Source organism: Pelodiscus sinensis, chromosome 5, assembly GCF_052426305.1.
Source record: "Pelodiscus sinensis isolate ZL-2025 chromosome 5, ASM5242630v1, whole genome shotgun sequence".
In the NCBI taxonomy this organism is placed as follows: Eukaryota; Metazoa; Chordata; order Testudines; family Trionychidae; genus Pelodiscus; species Pelodiscus sinensis.
In genome coordinates, this window is record NC_143056.1 from 24813219 (window position 1) to 24836467 (window position 23249).

General features: G+C 43.3%; 1 protein-coding gene across 2 annotated transcripts in view; it reads left to right on the forward strand.

Annotated features, from left to right (window-relative positions):
- CCDC85C (coiled-coil domain containing 85C) overlaps positions 1-23249 on the forward strand; it is a 152681-nt gene that overhangs the window by 101829 nt on the left and 27603 nt on the right. Inside the window, exon 3 of one of the 2 annotated variants that reach the window (XM_006123768.5) lies at positions 15174-15212. The exons of the other annotated variant lie outside the window; for it this stretch is intronic. Coding sequence (XP_006123830.1) covers positions 15174-15212 — 39 coding nt within the window. The remainder of the gene's footprint in view (positions 1-15173; positions 15213-23249) is intronic. 2 annotated transcript variants of the gene reach the window in all.

Here is a 23249-nt window from a genome sequence, read left to right on the forward strand (position 1 = left end):
AGAAAGCTCCTCCGAGAGGGCTTCTGGTGGGTGAAAACTAGTGAAGGAGGTGCAGCAACAAAAGAAAGACAGGGAGAATTTCCAGAAGGAAAGGAGAGTTGGCAGTTTTCCAAAAAGACATTATTAAGGGCACAAGGGCAAAACCGTTCCACTGTGTAGGAACTATAGGAAGTACAACAAGAGACCACCCTTAACCAGGAGATCTTGAATGATCTGAAAATCGAAAGATTTGTACAAAAAGTGGAAAGTAGGTCAAATTACAAAGGATGAATATAAACAACACAAGAATGTAGGAGCAAAATTAGAAAGGCCAAGACACAGAATGAGCTCAAAGTAGCTAGAGATATAAAGGGTAACAAGAAAACATTCTACAAATACATGAAAAGTAAGAGGAAGGCTAAGCACAGGGTAGGCCCATTATTCAACAAAGAAGGAAAAACAATAACAGAAAATGTGGAAATGTCAGAGGTTCCTAATGACATCTTTGTTTCAGTTTTCACCAAGAAAGTTGATTATGATTGGACACCTAACATAGTAAAAGCCAGTGAAAATGAAATAAGTTCAGAAGCTAAAATAGGGAAAGAGCGAGTTAAAATAGGGAAAGAACAAGTACTTAGTCCATGTTTATACTTACACGCTGGAGATCAATTTAGTGTTCAATTTAGTGGGTCTAATAAAGACCTGCTAAATTTAACACTGAGAGCACCTCTGGTCAGTACTGGTACTCCTCACAGTCATGAGGTGTAAGGGAAGTTGATGGGAGCATTTGCTCCTGTTGACATCCCACTCTGAAGATGTTGCCAAGCTCGATTTAAGGTATGTTGTCTCTAGCTATGTTGTTTAATTTATTTTGATACCCTGTCACAGAAAAGTAAAAACCCTTGTAAATAAGAGGGAAGCAGTAGATGTGGTATATCTAGACTTTAGTAAGTTATTTGATAGAGTCTTGCACAACCTTCTCATTAACAAACTTCATCAGTGGGTACATAATTGATTGGATAACCCTTCCCAGAAAGTAGAGATCAATGGTTCATGGTCATGCTAAAAGGGCCTAATGAGTGGGGTAAGGATGTTAAGAGGCTGATAATTCACTAATTGTGTAGTCGATAGAATTTTTATCGACTAAATAATTAGTTAAAGGAAGAAGCGCTCAGTCCCGACTTGTGCTGGGCCTGAAGTTACGCTCGCTATGGCTCTGCAGTTTAAATGTAGTAAACTACCCTGCCCTGCTGGAGCAACCCGTCTGCGGTGGCCTGGGCTGGCTGTGGGCAGAGGCTGCTCCAGCAACAGCCCTGGAACTGGGACCCCCTGTGGAGAGGGGCTGCTGCTGGAGCCGCCTCTGCCCACGGCAGGCTGCCTTCACCTGCCCCCTCCCCCGTGCTGCTGCCTCTTTAGAGGCAGCAGCGCATGGGGGGGGGGAGGGAGAACGGCACCACAGAGAGCCATGTGGAGGGAACAGCCTGCAATTTAAAGCGATCTGAGGCCACAGCAGGCAGGGAAATCAGCCTGCCTTGGGGATGCTGCAGGGTTGCTGGCCAGGAGACACTTAGATAAGTGCCTCCCTACCATAGTCTATCTCTGGCACCTCAGCCCCTCCTGCACACCAATTCCCTCCCCCAGGTCACCATCCAAACCCTCTGCATCCCCCTGCCCCAGGACACAACTCTCTCCCATACTCTGTACCCTCTTCTACACCACTCTCCTAGGCCAGAATCCTGCACCCAAACACCCTCCTAGATTCTGCACCCCATTCCTCTTCCCCAGGTCACCATCCTAACCCTGTGCAGTCTGCACCCCCTTTTCCCCTTCTCCCAGGTCACAATTCCCTCCCAGACTTTGCACCTCCTGTCTTACATCCCTATTCCCTCCCTGGCCCTACACTCCAAACCCCTGACCCAGGTCACAACCCCCTCCTTCACCTAAACTCCCTCTCAGATCTCACAATGTCTCCTGCACCCCAGTCTCTTACCCCGTGTGCCGTTCTGCACCCAACCTCCATCCTAGACCCCGCATCTCCTCCACAGAAAAGTACGCCCCTTGGCCACTTTCCAAAATCTTGGTGTGCTCTTGGAATGTTTAGGTTTCTTATGTTCAAAACTTCGCTTCTTACTTCAAAGAATGAGCTTTCTAGTCACTCTGGGTATGTCTACACTACCCTCCTAGTTCGAACTAGGAGGGTAATGTAGGCATACCGCACTTGCAAATGAAGCCCGGGATTTGAATTTCCCGGGCTTCATTTGCATAAACCGGGCGCCGCCATTTTTAAATCCCGTCTCGTTCGAACCCCGTGCCGCGCGGCTACACGCGGCACGGACTAGGTAGTTCGGACTAGGCTTCCTAGTCCGAACTACCGTTACTCCTCAGAGGAGTAACGGTAGTTCGGACTAGGAAGCCTAGTCCGAACTACCTAGTCCGTGCCGCGTGTAGCCGCGCGGCACGGGGTTCGAACGAGACGGGATTTAAAAATGGCGGCGCCCGGTTTATGCAAATGAAGCCCGGGAAATTCAAATCCCGGGCTTCATTTGCAAGTGCGGTATGCCTACATTACCCTCCTAGTTCGAACTAGGAGGGTAGTGTAGACATACCCTCTGTGACCATCTCTTGGGGATGAGGTGAAAGCCCGTCATAGGCTAGAAAAGAGTAAGAGTCAGTTAGTCAGCAATATTACACCTGTGCTGTAATTAATTGCTTCCCAGGCAGAGAGGGTGGGATTAGCAGAGGTCAGGTGATAACTTCATTGACAAGAAGGCTTCTTAACAGGGGTAAAGTTCTGGAGGCAGAGGAACTCCTGTGAATGAAGGGCCCTGTGCCAGAGGCTGAAGGAGAACAGTCACCTCAGAGAGACTCGGGGTGCAGAATTAGGGCTGAATGTTAGTACTGGGGAGAAGAAATGAAGAGAGAGACCAGAGGAAGGGCTGATATGTTGAGACACTTTGGATGTTAGTTTGAACTTCTCTTACCGTGTAAGGGATCTGATCTAGATGCTTCTCCGCTGGAGTGCTAAATAGTGCCCAAAGGCAGACTGCCTACATAGGGTTTTAGGGCTAAATCCTCCGCAATGAGAAGTTCTGACAATAGGGAGCGCTATGGCAGTGAGTTGTATCTGATAATTCTCTCTGATGTGAGGTTAAAATTCTGTCCAGTGAGAGTTGTCAGCTATTTTTAAAAAAAACCTCTTGTGTTATTGATATCATATGAGATTTATTGAAATGAAAATATTTTTAAAATCTAGTTTTGCTTCTTACACTTTATGCTGTTCTGCACGCTCTTTCCATCTCACTGAGCCTGAACGATTAAAATAAACGAGTCCAATACTGCTTTTTCGTTCACGTTTTAGTTTTAGTGGGGTGCTGAAATGTTCATTTGTTTCAAAGAAGGAAACCATTTCCTCATTAGCCTTAACAAAACAAAATAAAAATCCAAGAGATGTAAGTATTTCTGTTGATGCTGAGGTTTTTCTAAAATCTTGGGTGGGTTTTTTTTTAATCTAAATTTCAGGTGACAGTTTGACCCAACTGTGACCTTTGTAATCCTTTCAGTTTGTTGAGCTCTTGAGCTGGCATCACCCGCATTAAAGCAAAATGCCCTTTGGATTACATCAAAAAGTCCTCTAGCTTCAGGTGCCAAATGGGTTAAAAACCCAAAAGGCACTCAACTCAACAGTATCCAAGTGGCCTTCAAACATAAATCAATTGCTAATTTAATTTTAACTCCCTCCCACCCGCAAATTAGCTGGTGGCAGTTTAAACCCTGAGACGATTTCATTGGAAATATTGGTAAACAGATGGGCTCTGTTGAATGCTGTGGCCTGTTGCTAGGAGACTGGTCATGGATTGGGTAAGTGGCTCCCTGTTCGATATGCCCTTGGCCTGACTTATTCCTGGCTTCTGCAGGCCATAGGACACTGAGTGCTTTATCTGGTTGCTTGGCTTTTATGAGGTCAGGAAAGTGATCAGTAATTAGTAGGTGAAAAGTACCTAGACTACAAAGAGGGTCTAGGGACATTTTTCTTATTAACACACACTTGCCAGTTGAAGCCTTTTTTTTTTTTTTGCAAATGGACCTCACGTGAGGCAACAGCTGAAGAAATGTTCAAGTTTGAAGGAATGAATTTCGTACACCTTACAGGAAAGCAAAGCATCTTCACAGCTTTCTCTTTTTTAGCTGATGACATTTAGATGGAAAGTGTCTTTAAAAAAACAACCTCCCCCCAAAAAAATCCTTAGTACTTTTGTAGCAGGAATTAACAAAGAAAATCCCATTAATCCTAACTTTGAGGCCATTCACTCAGACAACAGTGAAGGAGGCATTGTCTCATCTGCTACCAAATCCCTTATCCTTCACTCATCTGGAGAGATCAGCAAGTGAGTGAAAGGCAATGGTTGAACCTGAACTTGTATAAATTCGAAAGAAGAAGAAAATATTTTGAAGAACTGGTCACCAGCATCATACCTCCTGCAGCTGATTGAGTCTGCCCCCCGCTGTCCAAGTCAGATTGCTTCATAGGATTCTCCTGCTTCTGGATGCTCCAAGAGCAATAGCTGCCAAAAATTGGTGCCTGCCTTCTGTGGCCGATAAGAAAGCTGTCATAGAATCATAGAACACTAGAACTGAAAGGGCCCTCGAGAGGTCATCGAGTCCAGTTCCATGCCCTCATAGCAGGACCAAACACCGTCTCTAGACCATCCTTGATATATATCTATTTAACCTGCTCCTAAATATCTGTCTATGGGGTTGCCAACTTTCCTGACTCGATGCCACTTGTAACAATGGCATCCAGTCCATCCAGTTGGGAAAGTTATGAACCCTACATGATGGTCTATCCTCAATTATCCTCCAAGACTTCCAGGATGGATTATTTCAACTAGCTATGCCTGGTAATGGAAACACTGAATGTAATAAGCTCCAATATCCAAAATGATTAGCCCATTTGATTAGCAACACCACTGAGAACATATGTCCCTAGTGCTTTATTTGCTCACTATAAAACATGTTTACGGATCTTTTGCTCACATACCACCTATTTGCCTGTGCTGTGCACTTATATGGTCCTTGTTGCTTTAGCATCATGAACAATGAAACTGCCACCTTCCAGGGTAAAATTATTGGGAACTCAGAATTCAGCCTATGTCTACTGTACAGCCTCTGTTGACTAAGCATATGTCACTCAGAGGTGTGAATATTCCACCACTGGAGGGACATAAGTCACATCACCATAAGTGTTTGTGTGCAGATAGCTTCTCACACATACATTGCTTATGCTGCTCCCAGAGATGAGATTTTTAGGCTGATAGGCAAGCTCTCTCCCATCGGCATATGAGTGTCTTCACCAGACATGCTCCAGTGACTAGGCAGTATTGGTGCAGCTGCGCTGCTACAGAGCTGTGCAAGTAGACATGGCCTGTATGCAGTTGCTCCAAATCTCTTTTCTGGAACTTGGTGATTTAACTTCATCTTCCTGTCAGCCCAACCTAAAGAACAAAAGGTAGCTGGCGGAAAATGAGAAGCTCTTCTCTCTCTCTCTCTCTCTCTCTCTCTCTCTCTCTCTCTCTCTCTCTCTCTCTCTCTCTCTCTCTCTATACATAGGCATTCACTTTCCAGCACTCTCTGAAGAAATCTAGTCCATTTGTTTGACTCTCTTTTGCTCTGTTTGCTTTGGGAAAGCAAAGCTCAGATCTGGTGATGAGAAGCTCTGGGTAAGCACTCAGTCAGACAGTATCATGACAAATGAGTGCTATTTTTGTAATGTTTATATGTACCTTCTGATTGAAACTTGTTGGAACTACCAAATTCACTTCACTTTTCACCACCTCAGTCACATTTTAACTCAGCTCAGTCTCCTACCTTGTGTCTTGACAGTGAAGTAGCAGAGGGTTTTTGGAAAGATGCTTTCCCAAATAGGAAGTTCTGTCTCCAAGGTGCTGAAGGAGGCATGAAACCTGAGGTTCTACATAACAAACAGTGCCAGTGCATTAAGGGATTAACAAATCTGTACTGGTTATAGAAGTCTTCCTGGTTTCTTTCCAAATGCTAAGCACAGCACCAAATTACTGCTTCATCTAGAGAACTGCAAAAGCCAGTGCTGCAAATGATATTGCAAACTTTGTGATAACATTTGTTACTTAATCTGTTGAGTAGCTGTGATGTGAGGCTCTGTGGACGCAGGGGATGGAGGTGCTCAGGCTGCAAAGGGCACCAAAAATCATAAGGACAGACCTGCCCAGACTCCCCAAATTAAAAAAACAATGCTTGTCAGTTTCATACATCCCGAAAGTCAGCTCTGGGTAGCAATGGGGAAGACCATGAATAACCCATAATTTTTAGGAATAATCCTAATGACAAATTTTCACTCCTGTTTACATTGTTTAAATTTTCTGCACAAGAAAAAGAAATCGCTCTGCACAAGGGAAAGAGCTAGAATCCTTTTCTCTAAATGAAAACTGTAATGTACGTTATCCCGAATCAGACTTAATGAGTGCTATGTCTGAGTCTGTTTCAACTCCCATTCCCCACCACCTCGTTCTTCACGTTATGGGATGATGGTTGTGATCTCAGTAGGTTTATAGTCTCTGCTGGGCCTACGGTGGCTTCCCTATCCAAGTCTAGCATGCCTGGAGGATTTTCCAGAGCAAAGGTGCTCTAGAATGCATTGCATGTTGCTGACACATGGGAGCCCAGATTTGAATAGAGCAGCCCTTTCAAGGTACGCAGTCAAATTGCAACTGACTGGAAGCTTGACAGTAGGACTATGATATGATTTTCATTAGAGTGGGTTCCTCTGGGGGAAGGCAGTCTTTTCTGACCCTGAAGGCTTACATGGAATAACTGCACTTATTTTAAAGACAACAAGTTTTAAAATACTCCTCAGTCAGTACCCCCAAGCTCATCAGGGTCATTCCCAGGAACTATTGCAGTCTGTACAATTCTTAAGGAATCCCATCTTAAAGCAATGTTTTTCCTTATTTTGAAAGAAGGGCTTGTTTATTTCCTAGTTCATTCCAGCTCTCGTGGATGTTATGCTTCCTTAAGGCCAATCAGGGACTATTTTCTTAATTTACAGACAAACGTTTTTAATGTCTTCTTTGTGTTTGTGGAAATGCACCAGTTCAGCTAGGCACTCTGCTGATCCCCAGGGCAGCAGATCCCAATGTGGGATCCGATGTGCCATATCATTAATAGTATTTACAAATATTATTTGCTACCTGCATGGCTGCAGCCTGAACACAGTTTTAGTGTGACAACGAGGAGTTCTGTGGCATCTTCATTTGCCAAGTAGTCTACCCAGTCTACCAGAAGTATCCTGAAATAGCTACCCTGTGTCTTTTGAACGCGCCCCCTATTTTGAGAGAGGTTTTGAAATAGCAGATGCACTATTTCGGCATCCATGTAACTCTCGTTCCACAAAGGTTAAGGGATGTCTTGAAATAGCACCTTATTTTAAAATTTGTCGCTCTGTAGATGTGCCAAGTTTTGAAATATGCTATTTCGAAATTCAATCGAAATAAGATACACAGTTGTGTAGCGTAAATTGCGTATCTTATTCCGAGATTAGGGTGCTGGGTAGACTTAACCTTATTAGTTTATGCCCTAATAAATCTGTTAGTTTCTACAGACCTAAATCTGTAGAAACTAACATTTATTAGGGCATAAACTTATAAACAGTTTGCCAAGTAGTTCAGTCTCTCTTAAAAATGGGGGGAGTAAAAGAAATCACACTCAACGGGCAGGCTCCAAAAGAACTGAATTACAGTTTCTTCTATTATTCTAATATCAGCCACTTCTGCATCAGATCTGCCATTAACACTCCCACATGTGCAATTGCCTCTCTGGCATACTGAGCTCACATGAGCTATGAACATTTGAGCCTCCCTTTCAGATCAGCTTGTTAGTTTTGTTGTGTGACAACTACTTAGTCCAGGAATGGTGCGTGTATACTCTGGAAGTCAAACAAAATTGCAAACCTGCTTTTTTCCCCCTAAAGCCCTCCTACTGATTGCTGGGAGGAGAAGGGGGAACTATCATTATTTTAATTTTAGATCTCACAAAGGCCATTTGATTATTTGGACCAGAGAGTGACTCAGACATAACAGCTTTCTTTGAGTTTGCCTCTGTTTAAATTCAGTTACTTTAAGCAAAAAGAACAAGGGAGATTGTGTCCTTTTTTTGTAAACACAGCTTAAAATGTTAGCTGCTTTTTAAAGATGATTAATCAAAATTTTATGTCCATATTTTTCATTAATGATTTCCCGGATTCAAAATTGATTCAGTTGAAATGAATAAGACTCCCACTGACTTCAAAGACTGACTTTTGTATGTGGGCTTGATATACAGATGTTTAGATTTTCATGGGACCTTATTAGGCTTCTTTAGTACCATGCAACATTGACATATACATCTGAACTGTATGCACAAAACCTCATTTACATAAAGCTTGTACTTGCATGTGTACACAAATGCGAGATCAGCAGTATTCTGGGGAGCTTCATGAAAATGTAGCACAGAAAATGTAATTTGTACAAGTGTCTACATCAGTGCATTTCATTCTTGCTCCTTCCTTGCTATTTAATAGGCCAAGATTGATTGATCTGACTAATTAATTTTCTACTGGAACCCAGTAAGCAGAAGTTTAAAAAAAAGAGATACATATTTATTGAACAAATGTTCTTTCAAAATAAGGGCCATAAGCGTATAAGAGTTGAGATACCAGAAGCCTTTCTTTGATGAATGGATGGAAGGATCCAAAAACCCATTAAGTGAATGAAACATTTTCTATTGATTTCAATGGACTTGGAATCAACACTTTGGACTGCGGCTTAGGGAAGTGCTTACTTAGCCCATATTCATGAGGAGGGGTTCTCCAAATCAAATATAAATTTAAAAATCAAGAACAAACTTTAACAGTTTTAAAGGTGGCCAGACTTTGTGGTGTGTAAAGCCTGTGTGGGCGTACAGTATCACTGACTCTTGTGACGTTGTGAATGTTGTAGGATTTGTTGTTTTACTTCAAGCCCCAGTTCCTGGAGTCAAGTTAAGTGAGAATCTCAGCGTTCATTTACAAATAAAGTATGGTTCTAGCCCTCATTGCTGTGGAGAAAATGTGACACACATGTATTCGAAAGGATGTGAAGCCTGAAGACGAATGAAATGAATTCTGAATTTATTTGTGTTTGTAACCCACTCCTGTGATTTCTTAACTCATGATTTTTGAAATGTTGGGATTGATGGTGTGTGTGTGTGTGTGTGTGTGTGTGTGTGTGTGTGTGAGAGAGAGAGTGAGAGACACACACACACACACACACACACACACACACACACACACACACACACAGACTGGGATAGTCAAAGAGCTTCCATACTCCATTTATTTCTGCTATGGGAGAGGTGCAAGAACATTATATTTAATGAGGCTCAGATCCTGAATGTAGCCAACTTTTTAATAATTTTATTGGAAGCCACTTTTAGCCATTTATGGAGACAGATTGAAAAAGGCCAGTTAATCACAGTGGGAAAAGCTGTGAAGTGGTAATATCATATAACTTTACAACATACAAAGAGGTGAAAAATCACACTGACCTCAATGGTTAACTCTGAAAAAAAATTCAAAAAATGGTACAGAGAAACTAAGGATTTGCTTGAAAGAATACAAGATAAATGCTTCCAATCAGTGAAGATTAATTTGAGAGAAATTCAAGATCAACAATATGAAAAGAATTCAGTAGTCTGGAGAAAGTACAGAAAAACATAAATCTTTGCTTTTTTTGTGCATGAGAGAATTTTAATTATTGTGATGTGTTCCACTGACAACCTTGGACACTGCAGTTGTTCTAATCAGGTAACAGGTATCTTTGTCCCCACATTCTCCCCTGTATGTCTCAGCCATGACCTGCAGGGGCCTCTTATAGGGCTGGGGAAAGAGCAAATTCTAAAGCTGGTTGAATTTTTATCTTTAGATCAGTTTTTCTGAGGGGAAAACTGCTTTTTTGATTAAAATGAACATTGTTGAGGAAAAATGGATTTTTTTCTAATTAAAAATAAAATGAAATATTTGGTAAAAGTATTAATTTTCCAGTTCGGCTTTCAGTTCAAAGAATTCTTAGCTTCCCAGTTTGGGTTTTTATAAAGTTAACAAAAGCCTGAAGACACATGTGGGAAATTAACATACAAATTAAAATTATTCCATGGAAAATCATCATCATTTTTGGCTAGCACTAGCTAATTCCCTTTGGCCATTCAAGCCCAAGTTCAGCAAAGTACTTAAGTGTCTGAATAACTATAAACACTTGTTGTAATCCCACTGAACTCACTAGCCTCAAATTCTCCCATGTGTCTGAACTTGGGCCAGTGCAGGTAGACATGATCCCAACTATTGCTGAGGGCGTTGGTCTAATGTACACCAGTGGAGCATCAGCTCTATTTTTTTCTAGCCTTGGAATCTGTGCTCCTCCCCAACCACTGCCATATTCATCCCTTCATACCCTCACACGAGGGAACTGAGGCACTAGCTTAACTGCTTCTGTTGAGCTGATATTTGGGGTTGGCGGTTCCCCTCTGCTGAAGGAATTCTCTACTAGCCCTTTGTTGTCTAGAATCCATCTGCTTTGCCCCACCTGGGCGAGGAAAAGTGGCCAAAGGTGACTGGAGATTGTGGCCCATTCCTATGCTTAAAGTCACACGTGCATTTGAGCACCTTGCTGAACTGGTGCCTGAGTCCTTGGTTTCTCCATGAGTGTGCCAACCAAAGGAGATGACTGTTGTTCTATAGACACCTTTCCCTGGTCTGTGACTCCACAACTCATTGCATACAAGTTACAGAGCAGTTGCTGAATGGCTAGGAAACCACTCCATTGTGTGTTTCAATGCTTATGGATTTAAGAGACTAAAAGCCCTGGATCTGAGCCTCGGCAACAACCTCAGCTGTTCCAGCCCTTGCACAAAGATTGCCAGTTGGGTGATTATAATTATATGCTGTACTTTCATTTGAGCTGATTACTTGAGCCTCACATGAGTTATTGAGCTGATCTTTCTCTGCTCGTATAAAAATGAAAAGACTCCATTCTTGAATGTTAATGACATAATAAAGTCCCCTGTCTCGATTTCTACAGAGGAGAGAGAGCATTGTAACTGGCACTTTTTTTATTGTTTGTTTGTTTGTGGAGTTTTTATTTATTTTTTTAGTTTTGCTTATACCCCATGGAGATGCTGGTAAATATTTTTACAATACTAGTTTTACATGCGGAAATCTTGTGCTAAACCTCTTATTAACAATCTCCTGCTATTCATTAAGACTTCCTGACAGCATTATTTCTCCTCTGTCAATTAAGAACTCCAATTTTCAGTACTTAAACCAAATTACATCTGCTGCTTTGCCTCTTCAAATCTTCATTTACCACTCCTGTCTAAGCAAAAACCAGTGAGATGTACAATCTGAAATCTACAGACCTGATACTGTTTTCACATCAGTTTTTTCTCCTGTTGATATGAGGTGTTACTTCTGATTTGCTATGGTGTAAGGTCAGGATTCAGTCCTATCTTAAAAATATAAACATTCACACCCACACACTTCAAATAAATTCTGTATTTTTCATTGGAACACCCCAGCTGTTTCTGTGCCACTTTTTCTCAAAGGCCCCCTGCTGCACCTAGTTCCCACAGTTGTCAATTTTTTCCAGAAGAGAGATAATCAAAAGGATTTTGATTGTGTTACCTGTGAAATGAACTTAAGCTTCCCCAGTTGCTTACTAGATAAGGACCCAGGAGACTTGGATTCTTCTTCCCCACTCTTCCACTGGCCTACTAGGTGACTGTGGGGAAGTGAGGTTACGTCTTGTGTGTCTGTTTCCCTGTCTGTCTGTAAAATGGGGACAATAATACTGACCTTCACTTTCAGATTTCCTGATGAAAAGTGCTATACATGACATAGAAGATATTAAACAGGAAGGGGGGGCGGGTCTTTAATTTTATCCCTTAACTTTTCTTTCATCTGTAGCACTTTGAAAATAGTCTCTTCCTTAAAAAAGCCCACCCAAATAATAAACAGTCAGGTCCCAGAACATCTAAATTTAAACATGGGTGAGCAGACCCACTGATGCTAATAGGACTACTCAGATGTTCTTAATATCATGTGTTTTGCTGAAGCATAATTGGTAACAGTAACTTTAATGGCTGAAACTTAATTCAGTAGTTAGTTATCATGCTGTACTGTAGGGGTGATGGCAGGAAGGGAGCTGAGGAAGTAGTGGTTTGGGGTTTATTTACTGGCATTTAAAAGGCAGCTGCAAAGCATTAAAGGACCACTTGAAGCCAGATGAAGATGTGTAGCCTTCCATTAAGGTCCTGATCAAGGATGTTGATGGTTTCAGCTACTGGAAATACCAGAAACAATACGGCCTACATTGGTTGTGCATCTTAAGTGTGCTGATGCTTTGTGGCCAGAGTTTAAATCCAGAGAATTGTTTCTTGTATACAGGTCAGAGTGGCTGTACCTTTTTTTTAAACCTTTCTCTGCTGCATGGAGTATGAGTCACTTGCCAAGATCATCTGGGTATTTTATATTTAACCTGTTCCCTGCCACTGGGAAGGCCTTAGGCAGGGGAGGCAGGTTTGCAAAAATGTTGGTGGTTCCCAGAATACCAGAGCCTGGGCTCTGAGGGGGACGACGGGACTTGGGTGCAGGTGGGGTTATGGGACTTAGGCTCTGGGAGGGAATATGGGTATAGGATGGGGTGAGGGGGTGCAGGCTCTGGGAGCTGCAGGAGGGGAGGGAGTTTGGGGGCAAAATGGGGGTGGGGAGAAGGTACAGGCTCTCTCCTTGGCGGGGATCTTCAGTTGCTGCTGTTCCCGCATGCTCCTTGGCTCCTGCCGCACAGCATGGAGAGTGCTCCCTCAGTCCCCTTGACCACAGGGATGCATGCACATGCCAGCAGCTGGGGTAAGTGGCCGGAAGATGCTCTTACTCTGCTGCACTGCAGGTGGTGGCGGCGGAGTCTCTCTAGGCATTTGAAATTGCCCAGGGTTGGCAGGTGGCAGAGGGGCTGGGGGACTCAGGGCCAGGTGGTGAATTTTGATGGAATTCAGCTCCGGGCCAGGAATATTCCTGGTACCGGGACACCATGGGCCCATATAACTCGTCTTCTGTGGCCCTGGGAACTGGAGCACCTTGTCCCATCTGTGCTCTGTCAATGGCACATCCTAATATAACCTCCTATGGGCTGTAATATATTGGACTTATTTTGATTCTGGGGTTAGTGTGTGGGTGCTGTTTGGTATTAGTGGTCTGTGAGATACAAGGGGTCAGACTAGATGATCCGGTTGTTTCTTTTGGCATTAAACTGTGTGACTGTGTTAATTTGGATTTTAGAGCATTACCCTACTGGCCACCCATACATACATACATACACACACACACACACACACACATATATATAAATGAGGGGGAGGGGAGGGAGGTTTCAGTGGGAGTTGTGTAGCTAAATACTCTTAGACAGCTTACACACATATATATAGTTCCTTGTCTGAAGCTAGTTGCCTTACACCAGGGCTACTCAAGTTTGGAAACCCCGGGGGCCACAATGATACAGCCCATGCCGAGGGCTGCAATTTAAGTGTGTGTGTGTGTGTGTGTGTGTGTGTGTGTGTGTGTATATATGTGCAAATAGCTTCTTTCTCACCTACGGGCATGAATACAAAGTTTAAGGCGAGACTACACAATGCACAGGCTCCATTTAAGTCCATTCTGCTGATATTAATACAATGCAATATTTACCCAATTTCCACCCATATGCCAGCACTTTTAATGAGCAATCCAGGAATTGAACTATTTAAAATGCATATCAACAAAAGACCATTATATTGACTACTACTTTGTTTTGGCTTCCACCCGCGGGCCGCGTGTTGAGCCCCAAGTAAACACCACGGGCCGCAAACAAATGGAGTGTGGGCCACATGCAGCCCATGGGCCATGTGTTGAGTAGCCCTACTTTACCCACAAATCATCTTCTTTCTCAGTCATGAAATTAAGTCTATTCCAGTCAAAATTGTATTCCTAGGGAAGCACCTTGTCCTCTTCACGCCCTTAATACCGGTAAAAGAACTGGAGTGGCATTGAGGATCCATAAAAGTTCTGTATTGAACTGGTGGAAGAGTCTATCAGTGAAGACAATATAGAAGACAGACATAAGGTTGTCTTCTGAGCACTGTCTCCCAAGTGCTGGCACATAGTGCGTTCAGGGAGGGACAGAGCCGGATGTTGGAGGGGCATGTTGGGAGTGGGTCACAGCACTTAATATTTCAAGGATTCTGGGTGGTGCTGCAGTCCATAGGCAGTTGGACAGGTTGCTTAGCTAGACACCTGGCAAGATCTATGTTGCTCTAGGGCTTCAGAGCATCCCAGGATCAAGAGGGTGCAAAGGTGTCTTAAAGCCACCTAAATTTCACTCCTTTTAAGAGAGTCAGCATTTATTGCCACCTTTTGTTCTTGTGATCAGGCCCAGTAATATGAGAACATGGCCAAGAGGCAGAAATTCTCAGTCCCCTGCCCTTCCATTAGGGTTACCAATCCTCCAGGATTGGTCAGGATTAATCACCATTGATCTTCCAGTGACTATTGAAAGCAATCCAGGATATTTTAAAAGGAGAAAAAAACCTCCCGAAATAGCCTCATTCAGAGTTGGCAGCCTTACCTTCCACTAACCTGCTGTGGGATCTTGGACAAGTCATTTAAGACCTCCCCTTCCCCCCCAATTTTATTTATATTTGTATAAATCAGGAATAACTCCACTGAAATCAGTGAAGTAACGCTGAGTTTAATCATGCTGAATATTAAATTACAGCACAGGTAAGGCTATAATTCAACACATGTTCTTGTAGGTAAGAGGTTATTCAGTACAAGTAAGGGTATAACAATGTGACCAATTTTGTCTGAGATTTCCCATCTTTAAAATAGGGCTATTAGGCAATTAATACTTATTTGACTGAGAAGGGGTTCTGTGAGTCTTAATTTATTATCATTTCTGAAAGGCTTTGAGTTCAGATATAATCTTGTGAAAGCCTGCATGTAAAAATGACTACTTCAGTCATCTGTAATAAAGATTAAAATTTGTCATGCCAATAAAGTGTCTTTCTTTTTCATTTTAATTAAGAGTTAAGTTGTATAATATTCTTTTGTTCCCTCCTAGCTGGCTGACCGCAACAGCTTGCCCAGAAATTTCATGAAGGTAGTGAGATCTAATACATTTATAAGCTGTGAGCTTTTTTTGAATCTGTGGGACTGCCTCTGAGCTTTGGTGGTGGCTGTTTGGTGCTCTGGCGGATCTTTCTTTCAAATGCTCATGTTGGCAATTTCCATTTTTAATAATCTGAATGTATTTCATGCACTCCTAATTATTTCTAACTTCTGCTTCACACTGGTGAAAAAGATATGGGTAACTTTGTGACTGTACTATCAAAAATTAATATTCAAATCAAAGCCATTTGAGAATGTGAGGAGGAGCTCACAGCTAAATGGCTTCTGGACCAGTATGTGTCTGGAATAATAGCGAAAGCTTTCAAACGAAACCTCCTATGTAATTACCCAGATGCAAACAACTGATTGTTGAGTGTCAGAATTGAGGCAGTTTCAATTACTAGGACAATTATGGTGCAGTGAATTGCTGCCAGTAGGTGGTAAAGTATATACACCACAGCAACAGGCAGGTGACTAGATAAAGTATTGTACTATTGTCCATAAGTACATTGCCCCTTTCCTTATACTCTTAGTATAATCTATAGGCCTTCCTCAGTAAATTGCACCTAGACACTGCAGATGACAACATGTGTTTCCAGCTTCTGATATCACCCACTCTCCTTTCAGCTGTCAAATCTGAAGGAACTCAGTTCCCCGAATACCCAGTCCTTCACCTGCTGACTTGTCTAATCTGCTTCCTGACCTGCATTCTCAGCTATGAGCTCCTACTTCCCATATTTCAGGGACATTTTGCTACAACATAGACATGTTCTTTCGCTCTCTTGTCTACCTAATTGCACGCGCTCTCTCTCTCTTTTTTTTTCTCTCTCTCTCTCTCTCTCCTCACACACTCATCTCCCCTTTTTTCTCCACCCCTGAAATCAGAATGCTTCCATAAACACACCTGATCAGGATTCCAGTGCTCAGAATGCTAACTTTCCACATGTGGGCTTCAGATAGGAAATGTGGTGTTCTAGATCTCCAGAGTGAAGCCAAAATAATCTGGGTGAAATTAGCCTCTGTAGAGAGGGCGAGGACCTATGCAGCAATCAAGTCTCTGAAGAGTTTAAATGGTCCAGATGTCTTGTCCTGCCTCACTGGATAGGATGAAATGTACCTTAAATGGTTAAATTAGACAAAAAAATCAAACCTTATGCTAGTGGGAGAGTAGAGCAGACTCTAAAAATGGAAACTGTCCCTCTCTCTAGAGGTTGGTATGCTGGTGTGACATTTGCTTCTAAAGTATGTAAATCTTTTATAATAGTGTTGTCAAAAATATAGCATATTGTGACTGTTGAGTTTATAGCAAATGTAAGGGACCTTTCCATTTAGTTTTACTCCATGTAAAATATTATTTCCTAAAAAGCTCTGTTTTATAACAGGTGTAATAAATTATGACACTGTGACCTGCGGGTTTCATTTAAAAGTGATAAAAAATGTTGGTTACCCTTTGAGTTCAGGATTTCTCCTGAAAGAATAGATGTCTCCACCAATACTAATAATAGTTCAAGAAAATGTTGTGTTTTAGTGGCTTTGTCTATTCTTGAAAGGAAACCTCAGAGCCTTGAATGCATGGCTTATCAGGTAAGTCAAAAGTAAATGCATCTTAGTTACTTTGATTTAAAATATCATGTTCTGTGCATAATTGGTTTGTGGCCATGGTTTTAAATATACTGTGGGTGTGTGCAAGATTTTCTTTTCCCCTTTCAAAATGATTCTACCCAGCACTTAACAATAGTCTAAATATAATTTTCCTAAAGTTTTGCTGTTCAGTTTAAAATGGATGCTAATGGACTAAAAGCCCAAGTTTGATCACCAGTTTCACACCATTTCAAGATTATTGACTTTATGGAGTTGCTCCTGATGTACATTGGTGGGTGGGTAAATGAAAGGATAATCAGAGCCAACAACTGTCTCAGGTTGTCATGGAAAAATCCTTTTCATATGGGCGGCGGCAGCGGGGGGGCGGGGAACCTCCTGATGCATTGGCTCACCTTGTTAGGCAATGAGTCAAGCCCATCAGTATAACATACAGATGTCCCTTTAAGTCAGCATCAAAAAGTTAAAATAGTCGAAAGATGAAGCATGTAGTGCAAGGTCTAAAAATTCTGACCTCCAGGGATGTCTAGAGTCCGTGACATTGTCTGCAGTTGTCCATTCAGTACTTCCCAATCCCCTCCTGAAAAGAGTCCACTGACAGTAAATAAAAAGTCCACACACTCAAGTTATCATTAGAAGATCCTTTTCCACAGCGCTGGGTTTCACTAAAGTGATGCTTCTTTCTGTTTTCAGTGCAAATAGAACTAGAAAATGCCAGCTTTGACAGGCTGTGGGAAGGTAAAAAAGAGAAGAAAATTATCCATGAGGAAAACAAACAAACAAGCACACAAAAAACCCATGACAGAAGAATCTAGGGAATAAGCTCTAGTTCTTCAATGCTAGACACAAATGTAGAATCTACTTATTTTCCTTCTGCAGAGATCTTCAGCAGTTCCAACTATTGATAAAGGAAAGAAAAATATTTTCAATTAATGATAATAGCTGTGTTCTGAATGCTAATTCACTGATTATTGGCAGCTGACAATGTCATTTTCTAGTATTCCTGCGTTATTTAAGAACACACAATTGAAGGAAAGGCAGCCTATTAAGTCTAGTGCATTAGGACCTCTGTGACAGTAACATAATTCTAATTTAAATAGTTCCATAGATTTACTAACCTCATTCATAAATGCTGAAAAAGAACTGCGTGGCTGTCAAGAAAACTTGGGTGGGTCTTTGTTTAATATTGGAATGATCCATTTTATTGTATAATAGTGTATAGGAATTAGTTGTGTATCTAAAAATATAATTTGTCAAACTTGCCGGAAAGCTCTTATCTGCATAGTTGGTTCATCATAACTATGGCACTGACTGAATGGAAAAAAAAAGGAAAATTAATGTTTCTGCTTATTACCTTGACCTTCAAAAAGCAACATAAACATCATCCGTCTTTCCATGCTAGTTGCATTGTAATCAGATTGAATCACCCGGATCACAGCAGATCAAAAGTAACAGGTCACAATTTATTCTCTCTGCCAAGAAGAGTAATGGGCTTTGATTCAGATTTCAGGTGGGTGATAATGGTTTTTAAAAGTTTCCTAGTAAAATTGATTGAAATTTGTCAAAAATTTGAGATATTTAACAAAAAATGATTTTTGTGAGAAATGTTCCCTATTTTTTTCACCCAGTTCAACTTATTGCCATGGTTTATTTTATTAATTATTATACAGGCAGTCCCCGAGTTACGCGGATCTGACTTACGTCGGATCCGCAGTTACGAACGGGGCTTTTCTCGCCCCGGAGGACGGGAGCGGCGGGACGCCCAGATGCGCCGCGGTCCGCCGCCCCTGTCCTCCGGGGCGAGAAAAGCTCCCCGTCTCCCTGGCCTGCAGGGAGACGGGGAACAAAGTCTTGGAGCATGCCTGCAGCGGGACAGCCTGGGCGCGCTTGAGCTGTCCCGCTGCGGGCGTGCTCCAAGGCTTTGCTCTCCGTCTCCCTGCAGACTAGGGAGATGGGAAGCAAAGCCTTGGAGCACGCCCGCAGTGGGACAGCCCAGGTGCGCTTGGGCTGTCCCGCTGCGGGCGTGCTCCGCGGCTTTGCTGCACGTCTCCCTGGTCTGACCAGCAGCACCTGGACTGTCCCGCTGCCCGTGTGCTCTGCGGCTTTGCTCCGCGTCTTCCAGGTCAGCATACCAGGGAGACGGAGCAAAGCCATGGAGGACTTGGGCGGTCCCGCCACCCCCGTCTCCCTGGTCTGCTGGGGGGGGGAGGGGTGCAGCTAATGCCCCCCCCCCAGCAGACCAGGCTTTTCTTGCCTACCCTAGGGTAGAGCAGCTGGGGGCTGCCGGGTTGGTCCCGCAGCGCAGCTCCGGACCAACCCGGCAGCACCCCAGCTGCTCTGCCCCAGGCGTCCTGATTCAGCTGCTGCTGGTCAGTTTCAGCAGCGGCTGAATCAGGACGCCTGGGGCAGAGCAGCTGGGGTGCTGCTGGGTTGCTCCAGTAGCGCCGAGGAGCCGTGCTACTGGAGCAACCCAGCAGCACCCCAGCTACTCTGCCCCAGGCGTCCCCAAGTCAGCCGCTGCTGAAACTGACCAGCGGCTGACTACAGGAAGCCCGAGGCAGAGTTGCTCTGCCCCAGGCTTCCTGGAATCAGCCGCTGATGAATTTCAGCAGCGGCTGACTTGGGGACGCCAGGGTTTCTTAAGTTGAATCTGTATGTAAGTCAGAACTGGCGTCCAGATTCAGCCGCGGTTGAAACTGATCAGTTTCAGCAGTGGCTGACGCCAGTTCCGACTTACATACAGATTCAACTTAAGAACAAACCTACAGTCCCTATCTTGTACGTAACCCGGGGACTGCCTGTACCTATTTTTGAGAAGAGAGAAATCTTTCACTAAGGTCGAACTCCATGCCCACTTAAACTGAAACGAATGTGTAAAATATCCATTGATTTAAGCGGGGGGCAGAGTTGGACTAATTTCATTCTTTGAGGTTTAAACTGAGTAACAGCTATGAATAGATATAAAGAGCTGGCCCATTAGAAGTCTTTTCTTGAATCAAAACCAGAGCTGTCCTATCCATTGGATGGTTTGGGGTGGCTGCCCTGGGACCCTGCAGCAACCGTCTCAACCCGCCTATGGGTAGAGGAACCTGAGGGATTATAGGGGCCTGGTACATGGCAGAAGCAAGGTTCCCCCCCTGCCACTCACTGAGGGGGAGAAGAGCCAGAACAGCCTGGCAGCCTGCTCCACTCCATCCCATTGCGCCACATTCTCCTGGATCCTCTGAGCTTGGTTTTGCTGCAGTGGTGGGAAGCAGAGTGTTTTGGCCCCAGGGTGCTCCGTTTCCTGCTGCTGCAGAGAAATGAGGCACAGCAGGTTGGGAGGGCAGCATAGCGGAGTAGAGCAGGTGGCTGGGCCAGTCTGGCACCCATCGCTTTCATGGTGTGTGGGCAGGGAACCCTTGCTGCTGCCACATCAGGCCCATTGTCCCTTCCCTGTGCAATGCTACCTGGGGGGGAAAATGGATGGCGTTTGGGGAGGGGGTGGGGTGGAGTCTGTGGTGGGGTGTTACCCTGGTCCCTGTGCCTGTTGCAATGGGCGGTTGCCCCAGGCTCTGTATCCTTCTTGAGATGGCCCTGGTCAAAATTGTAGTATATATTAAACAATTAAAACTATTGTTTTTTTTATTCCCAGAGAATAAGTAAATAACTGCACTGGGGACATTGATGGGCTGTCAGTGTTGGAAGAGTCTGACATGAAAGTAAATAAACAACAAATGGTCTGGTAGCACTTTATAGACTAACAAAACATGTAGATGGTATCATGTTTTGTTAGTCTATAAAGTGCTACCAGACCATTTGTTGTTTTTTTCTGTAACAGATTAACTCGGCTACCCCCTGAAGCTTATGAAAGTAAATGTGTGTTGGAAGTTGTGGTTTGAATGTATGCTCCATTGTTTCCTATCCGAGTCTTGTGGTTTTGGAGAAATTAATTGAAATGGGTGCAAATGTAACAGCATGCTTATGAATGGGGTTGGTGGCAGTGCAGTGAATTGAGGACTTGTGGTTCTAAAGCACCATCTTCTACCGGCGGAGCTGAAAGACTGTTCTGATAAATCTGTAACAGGCTCATTAAAGATTGTTTGCTGCCTAGTCATTGGAGGAGGACAGAGTTGTACACTGAGTAGTTGAGGGTCAAACTGACATGTTTGACTACAATGGGAGACCGATTGTAGCTGAAGTCTTGCCTTTAAGTGATATTATGTGCCTGATCCTGCTTTCTTTGTGTATTCTTTTGCTATGTACAAAAATGGAAAGCCAGGTCAGGCCTTAGATGAGAGATGTATCTTATTCTTTAAGGACCTCCTTCTGCTCCCATTAAAATTAGGATTGACCCCTTACTGTGGTGAGTGGCGTGAAGCTTTTGATTGTGTGAAGGATTTTCTTTCACAAGATTGTAAAATGACTTTACCTGAACAGTGTTTACTAAAGACCTGCTGCTTGGTAACTAAGATCATCTCCAAGCGGGGATGGAGAACTGAGGTGATCAACAACTGTGCCTTTAAATGCCATTCTGATGAGAAAAGTAATTTAGGAGTCACTTCCATCTCAGTAATGAAAATTAGGCAAGGGAATAAGGGATTTCAGTTTGTGATTGAACTAACAATGCAAATACCAGGATTTTAAATTTAGGTTTAAATGGCATAATAGTTGCTCATTTTTATGCATCATTAGTCATATTGCCTTTAATGGGAGATTCACATTTTTTCTTGGTTAGCTTTAGACCTTGATAGCAAAGTCTGATGAATGTGTAAATGTTTATGAATGTCTGAGGTAATTGTATCAGTTTAATTTAAATCCTTTTTTCCTTCAGCCAGGAAAAAAACCCACAGGATTTTTTTTCTTTTATACAAATAATGTTTCTGAAATGTTTGCATAGAAGTTACATTTTGAAACAAATTTTATTTGAAAAAATTGTAGAAGTAAATGAAAACTGTGTAGTGATCCTGAGAGGCACTGGGGTTACAGCACTACAAGTGGAAGTTCTCTGATCCTCTGCAGAACACTTGTTGCCTGACAGCACAGGGTTCTGCTTTAAAACTAAAGGTTTGTGGTTCAGTCCCTATAGCTAACTTTATATTGACACTGATTTCATTGGGAGCTGGATTGTCCACTAGTATAGAAATGTTTCAGAGCTGTGTTAGTCCTTTTTAGCAAAAACAATGAGGAGTCCTGTGCCACTTTAAAGACTAACACATTTATTTGGGCATAAGTTTTCGTGGGTTCCCTTTTCATGCATCTGACAAAGTGGGCTGCAGCCCACAAAAGCTTATGCCCAAATACATGTGTTAGTCTTTAAAGAGCCAGAGGCATCCTAAATGTTTTTCGTATAAAAATGAATTTCTCCAAACCGTGAAATCCAGAGAGAAGGACAGGAGAACAACAAGGTGCACAAACACTCCATTCCTGCTTCCTGAACACATTTATTTTCATAATGGACACGCGCAACGATGACATCCCATCCAAAGTTCTCTTAATGGTTTGTTCCATTTGTTCTTTAACGGCCTGATTCAGTGTTGGTTGAATGCAGTGGGTATCTTTTAATTGACTTCAAGGGCACTGGATTAGACTATGAGGGTTCAGGGGTCCATGACAGGGCTCCAGCCTGGGGAAGAGGTTGGGGCATGGGAGGGTGTGATGGGCCGGGTCTGGGCACCGCTGAGGGCATCCGCTCATGGCGAATTGCTCATGGCGAATTGCTCAAACTAGGGGCTGCTTACAGCCCCCAGACTGGAGACCTTCCCAAATAGGCCACAAGCCAGTCTCACAGAGTACTTCAGCTGCCTGCCTGGCCAGTCTGAAGCCTCGTGAGCAAAACCCCTCTGACACTCCAGCTCTCTCCGTGCCCCAAACAGCCCCTGGCCTGCCCACAGGTGAGGGGTTTTAAAACCCAATCTCACCTACCCCGAACAAGTTCTATCCAGTTCCAAGAAACCAGCCACAGATCCCAGGTCAGTTCACCCTCTGGATCTTATCCACAATACCACGCTGAGCCAATCATTTAGAATCTAACATCTAAAGGTTTATTACTACCAGAAAGAAAAGCATGAGAGTAAGGTTGTTAAAGTATCATACATTACATGCATCGAATCTCCCAGTTCTCGATGCAGGCTTGCAGCAGAGATGTTATAACTGCTGGCTTAAAAGTCCTTGGTGTACATCCTATGTCAGGATAGGTCCACAATTCATTCCAGCTTCTCGATCCCTGCACTCTTGCCTCTGGGATGAAGAGTTGAGCTGAGCACCAAGATGGAGACTGCCACATGGCCTTTATACGCCACCCCTTCCCCCCCCCCCCCCCCCCCCCGGCTTCTTCCAAGCTGGAGAGAATCACATGGTCTCTGACCAGGCACCTGGATTCCTTCATGGGTGGGTCTCTGGTACTTAAGAGACCTATTGTCCCTGGAGCATTGCTAATTAGCGTGTCCAT